Genomic DNA, 15,601 nt, shown 5'->3' with positions numbered 1-15,601 from the left:
TATCAACACCGAATTTGGATAGCTCTGCATGAAGAGAGGTTTTTACATTACCTTTATAATCTACTCTGCATCATTGGTATGCAGAGTTAAATTGGTGATATTGCTTTTCAGAGGCAGGGGGTAAATAGAATTTAAGCAAGATTGAAGCTGTCCTACTAAATGCCATTTACTTATTCACAAAGGTTGTATGAAGCTTTAAATATAAAAATGTATTAAGATCTATAAAAGAAAGCTACTAAAGAAGCAGTGCATAAGGATTATTATATCCCTGTTGATCCTTCTTATAGCAGAAATTACTGTAATTTTCCAAGGCATTAGCTACCAAGAAGTTTAGAAGGAAAAAACTCCTGACAGGACTTTACTCCTTTTTCAAGATAAACTACCAAATAGCACAATTTAATATATTGGTTTTACTTCCCTAAATACTTCAGGAATTCAGTTATCATGAAGCTGAACTGACCAAAGAGATGGTTTCTTTGCTTTTGCTTTTTTTTTTTTTTTTTTTTTTTTTGTATAATAATGTAGAAGGTTTTAATTTCCTTTATTCATTCTCCACAGAAAATATAGTAGAAATGCATTTCAATCTGTGGCTGATTCCAGTCTTGCTGTGTCTTACTTTAATATTATCTATTTCATAGGAAAGTGATGTCTTTTACTGCATTTTCATGCAGTTAATGATGAGAATTACCGAATGGTTAAGGTTGGAAGGGACCACCAGGGGTCACCTAGTCCAACCTCCCTGCTCAAGCAGGGACACCTAGAGCACATTACTCAGGATTGTGTCCAAACAGCTCTTAAATATCTCCAAGGAAGGAGGCTCCACAACCTCTCTGGGCAACCTATTCCAGTGCTCAGTCATCCCCACAGTAAAGAATTTCTTCCTCATGTTCAGGTGGAACTTCCTGTGGTTTAGTTTATCTCTGTTGTCTCTGGTCCTTTTGTTTGGCACCACCTAGAAGAGTCTGGCCCCATCATCTTGACACCCTCTCTTCAGATACTTAAACACATCGACCAGATACTCCCCGAGCCTTCTCTTCTCTAGACTGAACAGGCCCAGCTCCCTCAGCCTTTCTTCATAGGAGAGATGCTCCAAAACCTTCACTGTTCTAGTAGCCCTTCACTGGACTTGCTCCAGGAACATCATGTCTCTCTTGTACTGGGTAGCCCAGAACTGGACACAGCACTCCAGATGAGGCCTCATCTCCCTTGACCTGCTGGCTATCTCTTCCTAATGCAGCCCAGTACACCACTGGCCTTCCTGGCCTCAAGGGCACATTGCTGGCCCATAGACAACTTGTTGTCCACCAGGACTGCCAGGTCCCTCTCTGCAGAGCTACTTTCCAGCAGGTCAGCTCCCAGCCTGTACTGGTACATGGGGTTTGTCCTGCCCAGGTGCAGGACCCTGCACTTGCCTTTGTTGAATTTCAAAAGGTTCCTCTCTGCCCATCTCTCCAGCCTGTCTAGATCCTTCTGAACAACAGCACAGCACTCTGGGGTATCAGCCACTCCTCTCAGTTTCGTACCACCAGCAAGCTTGCTGAGGAGGTAGTCTATCCCTCCATCCAAGTCACTGACAATGACTATGGAGCACTCCACCGGCTCTGTTCCAAGTGTTCATACCCCTTGAATCCAGCAAAACTCCTAGAAACTGCTCTCATAACTACAGCAAGTATCTTTCCATCGCAGACCTTGAGTCCACAATGACTAACAGGTATGGTTAGGAGTTTCTGACATAACATCACTGGGCCTGAAAAGAAAAATCCATAACACGCAAAAGGTTTGTTGGGTTTTGTGATTATTATTTCCCCCCCCCCCCCCCATCCCTTTTCTTTTTTTGTCCTTTGCTAAAAATATGCCAGCTCAGTTTCCCAAGAAACCATTGCTCCTTCTAAGGTCTGGCTTGCTCAATGGTAGGTGTGGATGAACACAAAGGCATCAGCCCAGGGAGCCAATAAAAGCAAGTGTCCCTGAGGACTTTTAGGTTGGTTGAGCTCACAGCTGCTGGCACTCTGAAAGTGCCATTTCTTGTTACCAGGAAAACTGAGGCATGTCAGTTCCTGTGGATACATGATCTGGGGAGCTTCCAGCTGGACATCACCACAAAACACTTGGTTTGTTCCTGTTCTACAAGTAGGAGGCTGTACATACAAGAAATGATGTAAGCCACAATTAAAATGTCAATTTTCAGTTTTTATGGCATGAATGAAAATCTTTATCTAAGAAACTGTGTATTTAGTAATATAGGAAAGCTATTTGTCAGCTTTCTAACTTCCAGTATTCATGGAAAGACAGGGTCATCTGGTCCTTCTCAAACTCGGTAATCACAGCACCAGTGAGGTTCCTTTGAGGTAAAGGAAAGATGCTTTCCCACCCACCAAGAAACTGCCTATGGAACACTTTCCACAATTCCTCTGACATTACAAGGAGATGAGACAGAAACAGCTCAGAAGAAAAAGAGAATGAAAATCTTACAAGTCTGTGGCACAAAACTATGACATCTTTCCCCTCATATCTGATTTCAGTGATGCGTTGGAAGAACCTTTTTGCCACCCTCCATTACAAAAAAATGTATTATCTTCCCATTTTCAGTGCAATTATATATCAGCTCTAGACCAGCAGGAGATCAATATGAAAAGCTGGAAAGGAGCTGTTAACATAAATATTATTCAGCTGCTAGGCACCAATATAACACAGCAAACATTATATAACGAGCAATCATTTTCATCTCCCATTCTACTCCTATGTTAAAGGATTCACCAGGGAGCTTTCAGTGTAACCATCAAGCATTCCTCTATATTAACCAGATAGCCTGCTATCTCCCTGCAGGGGTATTTTAATAAATTATCCATTGCCTCCTTCCAGTGTAATAATCTTTTAGCAGATGTGACCCAATATATTAAATTCAATGTTACAAAGAACTTATCTGTTTTCAGAAGAAAAAACCATGCAGTTTTTCTTTAATGACTTACAGATTTCACCGTGTAGCTGAAGCAATGCATGATCATGCAATCGCTAGGGTGATTTGTAATCCAAATCTGGTTGAGCATTAAAATGGTAATAATTCTTTTATATATCATACTATGGTCTTGCAAGAGTAATAAATACTGAGGATCTTCAATATGTAGGCTTTGGATGCAAGGATAGGCTTTCTAGTTAGGATTGCTGTCATATGATTGCTGAAGACTACCTCAGAGAAAACAGTTTCCATTGTTACAGCAGCAAACTAGAAGTGTTATAAGAAACTCCATACTAATTCTTTCTGTTGGAGAATAAACAATGATTAGTGATGACAAGCAATCTCATACCTTCCTTCTGTATTAAGGTATAGGAAAAAAAAAAAACAAACCAACCCAAAACAAAATAAACCTGAGAAGAATAATATTTTGGAAGTGGTAATGTATTAAATGTGCAGTAAAGTTAATAGCCTCCCACATCATCCAATAAAAGATGATGAAATACCTGTTTTATATACCTATTTTGGCACATGAAAACTAAAATACAAAGCATATTTTATGTTTTTATGTTGAAAGGCACCTTGTCATCACCAAAAGCAGTGACAGTCTTTTTCTACAAAGGACAGAGAAATACCTTTTGAAAAAACAATGAATACACTGCTAGTTACTCTTCAGACTACAAGAGCATCACATGAGAAATAAGGGAAAGCAACCAGATGATTAAACGTGATTAATTCACTTACTTACTTTTGAAGAACAGTTTAAAAACATTTTGTCTTTAATTGTCAGGGGTGGGGGCAACATTTACATCTGAGTAAGCAAGAACAAAGTAGTAAAGAGTTTGCTATTGGAAGAGAGGGACATACCACTCTGTAAAAAGTAGCTACAGAGATGAAAACAGTAAATTATTTTCTTTATCACCATACTCAGGACAAAGAATAAAAGGCTTAAAATTGCTACAGCATAAAATTTGGCTTGAATATCAGGAACTAATATCTCTGAGCAAGCACAGTAGAACAGATTGCTGAGGGTGGTTGTGGAATTCTAATTCCTGGGAATTTGTAAGACCAAGTTGTATAAGCATCTACCAGGAACCGCGCACACAGTTGATAAGATCTTTGGTCAACAGAATAGGCAAAGTAAGCCTTAGGGTCCCACCCAGTCTTATTTTCTACCATGTCTGTAATATACTGCTATACTTCAATGTGCTTTAGTGCTAACACTATAATTACACAGGGAACTTCCATTCTCTCATTTGTTAATTAAAGAAATTCCCCTAGAAGCTCACTGTGCCAGTCATCACTGTGACTAAGACTCCTCCTAGCCTTATGCCAGCAACAGAATATTGAAGTTCAAAACCAAACGGATCAGTTGCAGGTTTTCTGATTTGTCTAACAATCATGCATTCATGTTCTACAGTTTCTACTCATCCATTAAGCTTCTGTTCTCTTTCCTTTCTCCTGTCATCCTCTTCTTCAACCTTTCCCTCCTCAAGCCCTACCACATTTCTTCTCTTTCATTTCTACACTTGCTCACAATTTGTTCCTCAGTCCAGCTCTATTTATCCCCAACTAGTTCTAAGATAGCCATCTTTTTCCACACATGTTGCTAATGTTCTTCTTCAAGGGCCTTTTCCCCTAAACTTTTTTGCCCCAAATCCCTGTTATTCACCATCTATTATGCTGCTACTCTCAGTCTCTGCTGTGTACTTTAGAAAATGATTAGGGCTATAAGCAGTCATGAGAGTGACTCAAGGAAAGATGAACGCAAGTGACAAAGCCTCTTTGCTGTCACATAATTACATGTGCCCCATACCAAATGCTGCTGACAAGCATAAGCATCCCTTTTCGAGAAACACTTCACCTATTTCTACACTTGATGCAGCACTGTGTTAATTACCTGCAAATTACCATATCCTGAGCAAGAAGCACTATAACTACTCAGCTCAGCTGCAGTACCTGATGGCATAGCTCTTTGCTCTCTAGCTAAAAGGTCATTCATTTAGTCATCACTTGAGAATGTCACCGGTGCTGTGACAGCTTAAAATTAAGGCAACTAAATCTGGGTTTCTCTATGTAGACACCTAAACACTGCTGTAATCTTTAGAAATCTAGTCATTACAGCCCATGGAGCATTAAATGTGAGTTCAACATAAAGTAAACAACTACTAGTTGATTAGCTGAATGCTCCACTGACTGTACAGATAACCACTGTATATAATGAAGTTTGGACACCACACCAGCACATGCATCCACATGCACATGTCTTGATCTGGAACCAAGACCCATCCAGGCTGTTCTCCTCACTCGCTGCCATTATTGTCAGATGCTAACTCTTACTCCCACAGACTGTTTGGAAGCTAATAGTGTGAACACTGAAAGACTCAGGAATGGTTCACTCCTTCCTTTCAGGACCTGATCTCACAAAGTTCAGAGCTGCAAGGAATGGAAATCCTCCTCAGGTCTGAAAATCTAGATCAGAATATGCCATCTGCTTTGAGATACATGGAGATACAGCAGCAAACAGGGACTGGGGGCAGGGATGGATAATGAAATATAGAGGCCAAACTCAAAATGCATCTCCACTGATTATTTGCCAGCATGTGCGAGATAGTATTTTATAGCTGTTAGTACTACATGCTCTTGCGGAGGTAAAAACATACCCTAAGTTCACAAGAAAAGCTTTTTGGTTTACTTTTTTTTTTCTTTTTTTTTTAAACACTGAGGGGAAAAAGAAAGTATCAAATAAACCAGTGCAAAGTACATCTTGTGAAGCTACTGAATCTCTTCCTTGAAACCTCTCAAAAAATCAATTTTTAGAAAGCCATTTTCAAAATGAGTTTTCCCAGTGCAAAATTTAATTTCAGAAAAGCTATAAGTGATTAAAAACAGTGCCTTGTGATAGAAAGCACTATCAATTACTGGTGCTATTATTAGCTTTTTCTCTAAAAACAAAAGGCTAGTAACATTAACAATAAAGTTCTGTAAATCTTCTTTTACAGAAGCAGATCTTTTTTAAGTAACTGTCCAGACAAACAGCATCAGGCAAATAACTTTGCAACTTTTATGTTGATTTTATTCACAGAATTATAATGCAAACATGATTTTGTGATGCTTTACAACTTATATATAAACTTATATATAAAAAGATACTTAAGGAAATAACAATCAAGGAATGAAACTTTCCTAAAATTTCTCGACAAATGTCTTCAAATGATCAAATGTCTGTATGTTCCTGTAGAACTGAGCAGAACACAAGGCTTGAAATTGGTGTAAAATGCCAAGCAAGCCAATTATGCTAATGTGGTAAGTGCATTCAAACCAATTACATCAAGTACCAGGAGAAAAAAAACATATGGAAAACAAACAGTGAAGACTGGTACATGGCAAAAAATTGATTACATCTGACCATAAGTCCAAAACGATACAGAACAAACTGGTAGAAATACTGTAACTTGTAGAAATATCATATCAGAAATAACTAGTAAGAATACTTCTGTAATGGACTAAAGGAACCCTCTCTAGCCTCTACTGAAGGGGAGGCTAAGGAAAACCTCATTCTCCTAAAAGAGCAAACACTGCTGACTTGACTGATCAGACATCAGCTAGATATCTCAAAAGAATTAATAACTTCATTAACAATGTGAACAAAAATAGTGAATACCATCATAATTCTTTTTCATGATTAACACACTTTCTTTTTGTCCTAAAGTTACACCATGCACTTGACATTTTAACAGCAAGCTATTTTTAAGTGGGTCTCAGATACTGTCTCCACTTCAATTAGTTCTTTTAGAAGACTTCAATTAGTTCTTTTCTGAAAAGATCATTTAACGGATGGGGTACCTTTCACACAACACATAGCATGAATTGATCTGTCTTTACTGACAACCTCTGAACCTCTGATTAAAGGATACATATACATTTTTGTTCCTGAGCAAAGTAAGCAGGAGACAATATCACACTGCTATTAAAAATCTCAGAACAATTAGTGCTTATCTCAAAAGACCAGTATGCACTTCCACATACTTAACACAAATCACCTCTCACTCTTGTGCCTTGTAAAAAGTTGGGAGCAGATATTCTGCAATTCTGTGGTTTGATTCTGACACGATAAGCATTGTCAGGAAGGAGGACACCACAGTGGGCTGGTTAGCTGACGTGTAGCTGTGGCCAGGAAAAAATCTCAACTGGGACTAGCTCAGGCCATTTTCCACCCATTCTTGCTGCCCTTTTCTCCTCTTCAACTATCTTTTGTTCTCAGTACTATTACCTTTCCTAAGCCCTCTGACAATAACATCACAGTCTCTGAGGGTGTGGGGAGAGAAAATGAGGACAGAACGACACTGCTTCTTTTCTAACAAACCACCTCATAAGTGGGCTTTAGCTCTTGTGATTAGTTTTGTTTATTCCTATTGTCATTACAGCATGTTAAGGGAGCTTTCCTAGTGGCTTCATCTATCTTGCATCTGCTACTACTGGCATTCAAAACAGAAAGCAGCTATGACTCTGGCTTTGCACAAAGATTCAAGATAAACCACAATCTTCACAGCCACCTCGAGGACACATGGTCTCCAGTTTTTGCATTGAAAACTACACTGGAACAATCCTGCTGCACTGACTGTAAGCTGTGCTTATGACTAGCAGGTAAGTTTTATTTAAGTTTTAAACTGTAGAGGTTGTAATCATATAATGCTGTCTCTATTTCTCTCGCACATTGACAAAAACAGACAAGTGCGGGGTGCCATCTCAAAACCTAATCTGAAATTAAAACCTCCTCATGTGACGTGGTTTCACAGCCACTCCCAGCAAAGGCTCCTCCTGCCAGTTTTCCTTAAACTGTCAAACTCTAAGGAAGCCATTTCCAGGGAAGCCACAGGCTTCGTTTCCTAAACACCCTTCTATCCCTGCTGCAATACAAATTCAGTAATAATGCTCTTGGCAACTTGTGGATGGGTGCCTTAGAAGACAAAGATAACTAGATAAATTAGATAAAAGAAGATCACAGTCTCTGTAATTTTTCGAACTAATTTTGTGACTATCTGTTTTCCTAATTCCCCCCACCTCCTCCTTCAAATACTCCGACCTTCCCAGTCCAAGTTTCAAAGTTTCAGTTATGGGCTGAAAAACATATATAGACACTTTTACCCATAATTCAAAATTTACTCAGGTAATTGTCCTCTCTCCTCATACTAGGCCCATATAGCTACCCAAATTAGTTTTTGAAATTGTGCTGCCTCTCAGTGCGTGCTCGAATGAGAATTTGATGATGATGAAAACCTCCTGTCACTGTCTTGTTGTTTGGGAAGCTCATTAGGTGAGATACAGATAGTGTAAGTGATCCACTTGGTTTATGGGCTTCTATAAATGATAACTTAGAAGGTATAAAAACAAGTAACTGCATCTCAACAATATAAAGCCAGTAGCACTACAGTAATTATAAGATTCTTCTAAACTGTACCAGTGGAACAGGCAAAACCTCTATAATCAACTTATCTGGGGAAGCAATCAGACAATAAAAACTGAGGCATTTTAGGGACTAATAAAGCTGTGGAATCTAATGACTATAATAAATCTTTAGCTGCAGTTATTTCAGAACAATTTCCTTTGCAGTAAAAAGTATTCTACAGGGTTTTCTGTCTGAAATTACTGTTGGTTGGTTAGATGTTGATTGTAAGAAACAATTGTGGAATGATAATTTTATTTTTGACACGTGTTTCCATCATTCACCTCTCCCTTTCATCATGAAATCTTTTGGCTTCATTCAAAGGTTAGAATCAAGCAACTGTTTGACAAGACCAAGAATCAATTTCTTCATTGACTTTCTGTACAAAAATACATGCTAATATTCTTAAGTCCTATACATTTAGTTCAGGATAGTTTTGGACTTTGAGAACTACATTCCTATGAAGTACAACATTGGTCATTCTGCCCAGAGCTCATATTTGATGCAGGGTACAATTAAATATATATCAATAGGTAGTATGTATACCCTTAAACGTAGAGCTTACAAGGGTGGAACTCAGCCCATCTAACTCGATGTGATAACGCTGGAGGTGAGCGAAGCATGTAAGCTCTTCCTATAGCCAGTGGAGCTCTGGATAAGGTTCTCAGTGAAGTTCAGGGGACAATTCATCTCCCCCTACAGCAAAAAATTACATTTAGCCAGAACAGCACTTAGCCTCCACAGGTTATAGGTACCACTGTGGAATCCTACATATCCCATGCAAAAGTAAAGACCTATAGTAAACCGAGGTGAATGTTGACCCTGGTATCAGAATGATGCAGGGTTAATTGTGGAATGACATCATCCTAAGCCTGGCTTATGTATACCTTTGTCGCTGATGCAACACAACTGTGTGCTCCAACCTAACGGCATTCATTTTCACTTTCATGTTTTCTCAGTTTTGAAAAGTGAAAATTATTATTGTAACTACCTATGCTGATGTTCAGTGTATGAAAAAATATCATTCAAAAAAATTCATTGCAAACAAATGACTGTTCCAGTTATCATATCAATTCACCAATATAAATGAATATTCAATATATGCCAATATAAGCCAAAATCAGATACAAACTCTGATCCCAATGAAGGAGATTGTGTAAGCTCCATGCAGTATCCATGCTGGCACAGTGCCAGCACCAATGTCATTGCAGGGAGAACAAATTCACAAACACTCTTAGCAAAACCTCACTTTTCCACCAAACCTGTCTCCGCATGTTGCTACCTAAACTAAGCCAGACAGAAACCCTTTCTGGGTAAACATGTAGTTGACAAGAACTGGTTTTAGTGCCACCTGTCTCCCCAGGCTTAGCACAGCAGACAGTGCTGAATCCAGCATTTTTGGCTGGGCAGCCCAGGTTGCCTCTCACCCATAGACGCAGGAGGAGCTTGGTGACCTCCTGAGCCCTAAACTAGGAGTACAACACTGAACGTTTTACTCCTGAAAGAGTAGAAGCTTTTAACAGCAGCCTGTGACCACGTAAGAGGGGAATATCTTGATGTCAGCTTTGGAAATGATTGTGTGGTATTTAGTTGCAAAAGCAAACAGACTTTGGATGTTTATTCAACTCCAGTTTACGAACGGAAGTTGTCCAGGAACAAAGCTTCACTACTATTTAATCTGATTTCAATCAATCCTCCCAGAAAGCATGCTTTTGAATTTCAGAACAGAATGTTAGTTTCAGACTTACCTTTTTCTGTTTTGTCTTGTTCAGTCTCTTTTTCACTTTTCCCTAGAATATTAAAAATATAACTTCATTGAAATAAATTTATGTTAACTATTTACGATAAGAGATACAAGAAAATTCAGCTTACACTCAAAATATCATTGGGCCAACAGTACTTTTTTGTTTTATTTTTATTTTTTGAAGTAATCATAGATTATTGTCTGAACTATATAGTTACATAAAAGGTCTTTATTTGCAGATACTTAAAGTATTACCTTATTGCTTCTGTCACAAAAGATTTCACAAACTTTTCCTCTTAGATATTTGGTAGATTTTGGTGATACACATTTACAATTCAAGCTATTTTGCAAGAAAAAAACCCTGTTCAATAATTAAAAACTCTTGGGAACACTAGTTTACTATATATATGATTAAAATGTACAAAACATTAAAATCAACTGGGAACCCAGGCCTCATTTTCAGAAGTGACTTGGGATCTTGGAAGCTTTGGTATTGCTTCAACTTCCAAAATAATTTAACTCATGCATTTTGTAAATAACTGAATGCACAGGTAAATATTAACTAAGCACAAGACAGTCTGTAGCAAAAGGTAGACTACACTCTGTACCAAAATCACGTATGCTTATATTGTGAAGGTGGTATATAGACACGCTTGTTTTCTCCTTTTTCTCCTCTCTCAACACTTTTTGATCCTGCCCTACTCTATAACATTTAAAGCATCTTGCCACACAATTCTAACATTATTATTCTGTTTCCAGTTTCATCCCAATAAGCTTCCAATATTTCCTCCCAATAAGCTTAAGAGAAAATACTAAAACGAGAGACTAGTTGGCTTTTCAATTAGTTGTTTTCCTCTCTAACATATACTTTTTAATTCCGAGGTACATTTATATCTAGAAAAATATTTTATTTCATTTCTAAGTCAATTAAAACCAGCTTGTCAGAATATTCAATCTTCACAGTTTTTTTAAACCGACTACTCAGAAGCATTATATTGTGAATACACCACATAAAAATGTTGAAAACCTTTGCTTTTTTCCTGGAGAAACTGAGTTATATGCACACATGAAATCAAACTATATCGCATTCTAATTTCACCCTTTACTACAAGCTGACAACTACTACAGAACGTGCAGATAGTACGAATGATTTTTATATTCAGCACAAGGCAGAATGAGTATTAACTTGATTATGGTATGGCAAATTAAATAAATATGGCCACATTGGAAGTCATTCACCTCTTCAATTACATCATAAATCCAGATTGTCAATTAAATTGAAAGAAATGACAAAAAGATCTATAGAGTCAGTTACACACTACGGGATAACCTGAAGAAGGCATATTACTACTATAATTGTATACTAATGAAAGCATATTTCAGTACTTGCTAAAACGCTGGCTTGTTGGGTTTTTTTTCCATATACCACACAATACATAAAATGGTCATGTCCATATGTGTGGCATCAGAAATACAGTATTTTTAAAAAGAGCAATACTGCAGCTCCAGATGAAACACGGAATAGTTTATGTACTCATATTCCTACTATTTTTACCAACTAAAAGCACATGAACAACTCATGACAGCATAGTAAACTATTATATAACATGATACTTAGCCACCCATTTTCCCTGAATCTTTTTCTTTATCAGCAATACTTGACATTCTCACTTGACCTCTTCTCTAATTACCTCTATGTCAGTCAGCAACCATCTTCCACCCATCTTGGACATTCATGTTATTTCTGCAACTTCTCTTCCATCACAGCAAGAAGAAGGTATGAGGTCATCACTCCTATCTCCCATTTCCTGCCTAGCTTCGCATTTCCTTACTGAGGCTCACGCAAGACAAATAGGTACAGAGAACTGTAGGTTATGTACTAGGATCAATTCTCAAAATTCTCTCTCAGACTTTTCTCAACCTGTATTCTGCTAAATTAGCAGCTGCTTTTGAAATTCATCACAACTCGATCTTGTTAGCTCTGAAGATGTTGTTTCAGCTCTCACATGAATTCACTTCAGCATCATATTCAGCGCATACTGCTTTGTTCCCTCTACGCTGATCTCTAGCCTACTTTGATGGTGCAAATGGTTTTAAGTACGCTATTTCTGACAAAAAAACATGGTTTAAAAATATGCTCTCAAAAAGAGGATATGATAGTAAATCTTGAGACTATTTTGTCATCAACTTAAACCAACTGTAGCTCAAACAAAAAAATTTCTTTAGCTCTTCAAACCACTCTCATCTTTTACACAACTTCTCTGTTTTCAGCAAAACAAATCTAGTTCAAAATCATAGACAAAGCTGTTTTAACCAGCCTCTACAATCTAGGACTGCTATCAGTGTGTAGCGTATGCACCAGGTATTCCTAAGAAGGTTTCTACTATAAAGAATAAATTTAATTTTTCATATAACAATATGTCTATAATGTCTATTTGCGAGTCTATGTAACCATGACCCAAATTACTAGCCAACTAAAAATAGTTTCAGACCTTGTAGCATGAAACCAAATCAACACTGTAAGTGTGCAATTTCTTAAATACACATAATTTTTGAAACTCAAAATTACACAATGATATTCAGTAAAAATGTCATATTTCAGTCTCTTTCCTATATTTAACCTTATCAATTTTCTTTACTTCTTAGAAAGAATAGTGTCATATGATTTTTCTACTACTAAGAATGTGAAAATCAATTAAATTTTCAATATTAAAATTAAACTTTAGATTTTATTTAAATTTGCTTTCCTTATTGGTATTTCTTCCTGTAATTTTCAAAAAAGCAACTGAATCCAAGATTTCACAGATTTCACCGAGATATAGCAAGATGCAATGTAGCAATGTGAAAATATAAAGGTGTAATCTTTTGACTTTAACTACAGTTCTTTATTCAGCAATATTTCATCATAAAAATATGAAGGTGTTTGAAAACTGAAAAGGTCAGGGAAGATTTTTGTGTTAAAACAGAGAACTGCATAGACAACATGCCTTTGCTAGATTTCTGATTTAAACTTTGGACCATAACCCAGAATATTTCTCTATGAAAGGTAGATATCATACTTCCCACACACATTAGCGTTTGTTAAAGAGTGATATCTCATCCATTTTAAGTTACAAATATGTATCACAGGCAAAATTCAGGCCAAACTGGTTGCAAAAAGAAGAAACACAACACAATTCTTGAAGATACAGACCTTAAACAAATGCTTAAAGAAATGCCTGTTTCCTTCACATAATACCATCCAGGAATAAAAATTACTTCTACTTGATATATTTCTTTCTCCTTGTAAATAATCTCTTTCAAGTATATTTTTAAACATTCAAAATTGTTACCTTGAAAAATAATACTGTTAATTAGTAGCTGGGGCAAATATTTATCCCCGTAATTAATATCTACCACATTTTAGAAAAAATAATGACACTAGAAAGACAAATATATTCTTCTGTGTTTTATTGCAGCCAAACATTAAAACAGATTAAATATACATTTTTTAATAGTCCACTTGACCTTGCTCAGCTTGGCATATTTTTGTAAACATGAAGCACGTAAAATCACATACCCAGTTACAAAATACTTAAAAGTTGATCACAGCATAATATATTCTCACAGTCCCATAATTCTACAAATAGGCTGCCACTGTAATACAAAAAGTCCTCCATCCACCATTCTAAAATTATTCCCAAGCTTCCTCACAAAATATGGCTTTGTAAAAATTATTGCTCTGCAATTCACAATCACAGGTGATTTTACTAGAATATCCCACCCCAAACCACATCACAGTCTAAGAGTATTATTGCTTTCCTGACAGGTCTAAAGAAATCACTTTGGGACATCTGTGTTTGTTGATCAGATGTACCACTCACTTAAGTGAAGTCTTCCTGAAATCCCAAACAAAAAAAGGCAAGCATATATGATGCCCCTTTCACTGTAAATGTAAGCAACTAAAAACCTGACTTCAAAACAGTGCTACAGAAATTTAAAATTTCCCTGTCAATCAAAAGGCAACCACTGTTAGGGTTACTAAATTGATTTTTTTTTCCTTCAAAATTTATCTTATTTCTTCTAACCTCCCATTTCAGGCTTAGCAATTTTCTAAAATCATAGCAATCATTCCTGAGCCAAAAAGAAACACATGCAAAATGGCAACAAAAAAAAAAGTCTTCGTAATTGTGGAACAGCAGCACAGAACAGGTAAAAAGTACACCTGTTATATTAAAATTCTAAATCACTTGAAGTCTAAATTTCAGACAGATTATTTACAAGAGCATTTATGATTTTAGGTCTTAAATTTAGATATCCTATTTTCTTATGGTTGAATTTCCAATTTTTTTAAATAAAATTTTCAAGTCAAGTATTTAAGCAAATTCGACTTAAATTAATTCACTGAATATACAGCTTACTAAATTCAGCATTATTTCTTATTATTTTTATTATTTTACTGAACTCAACCTGATTCCAGCAACTCAGTTTCACTGCAATGTACACTGACTCCCTGCCAAGCTATTACATAGTTTCTAGATATTTTTGCTTTAAAAATCAGATGTGAATAAATAAAAAGTTTGAATTCACACACAAAAGTTTTCTGAAAAAAGTAATCTAGTAAACTGCCTTTTTACTAGCATGAATTAAACATACACATTTTTGTACCTTGTTAGACTATTTTAAAAATACCTGAAATTCATGTAGTGTAACTGTTGACATAACATCAGTGCAAAGAGATACAAGTCAAATTTCACAGCATAGTGGGCGCCTGATTAGTGTTTTCAATAAAATGCAGTCAGGCTGTATGCTATATCAGCAGTTATAAAACATCTAAAAATTCATAATATGTGTTTCATGGGACCAAACTGCTCTGTACATACTGTATGAATCCACAACAAAAGATATATACTAAAATCTGAAAAAATGTACTTGCTGTCGCGTTATAAATAGAATATTAACAATTGCTTGAACAGCACATCTGAAATGTAGCTCAAAGTTGCAACTCCATTACAAACACAGAAGAAAAATAATGAATTCACTAAACTTGACCAAGGGGGCAGAGGGGAGAAATCAGACAGGAATGTAAATTAAACATCCAAGTGTTAAAAAAAACTTACTAAAATGACAGTTGGCTAAAACCCATTTACAGTATCTTAGTGTTCATTCCCCAAACCCTGAACTGCTCGGTAATTACGTCATAAGATCTATTACAACCATCTGCTCCCCTTTTGTAGCGTATGGTTAGGGCTGGTCCTCCTGATGTAGGGACTTTTCTTTTTGAAGCTTTAAGTATCTGAAAAAATAAGGGGAAATCTATATTAAAGGACCAACCAAAACACAACTTTCTCTAAAACAATCACAGAAAAAAAAAATCTTAATCTTAAATTCTAAAAAATGCAACTTTGTCTAAGACTAGTTAATTTGAAAAAGCTACCATTTCTAGGAGCTATCATAATGAATATGCACAAAGTTGCTG

General features: G+C 36.5%; 1 protein-coding gene across 6 annotated transcripts in view; it reads right to left on the bottom strand.

The window, feature by feature from the left end:
- Positions 1-13,576: 13,576 nt before the first annotated feature.
- LOC115607733 (aspartyl/asparaginyl beta-hydroxylase-like) overlaps positions 13,577-15,601 on the bottom strand; it is a 59,173-nt gene continuing 57,148 nt past the window's right edge. For all 6 annotated transcript variants that reach the window (XM_030485366.2, XM_030485375.2, XM_030485383.2 and 3 more), the window contains one exon: positions 13,577-15,418. In XM_030485366.2, coding sequence (XP_030341226.1) covers positions 15,411-15,418 — 8 coding nt within the window. In that variant the 3' untranslated portion in view covers positions 13,577-15,410. The remainder of the gene's footprint in view (positions 15,419-15,601) is intronic.

The sequence above is a fragment of the Strigops habroptila genome, chromosome 1 (assembly GCF_004027225.2).
Source record: "Strigops habroptila isolate Jane chromosome 1, bStrHab1.2.pri, whole genome shotgun sequence".
Classification (NCBI taxonomy): domain Eukaryota; kingdom Metazoa; phylum Chordata; class Aves; order Psittaciformes; family Psittacidae; genus Strigops; species Strigops habroptila.
This window is presented reverse-complemented; position numbering and strand designations above follow the sequence as displayed.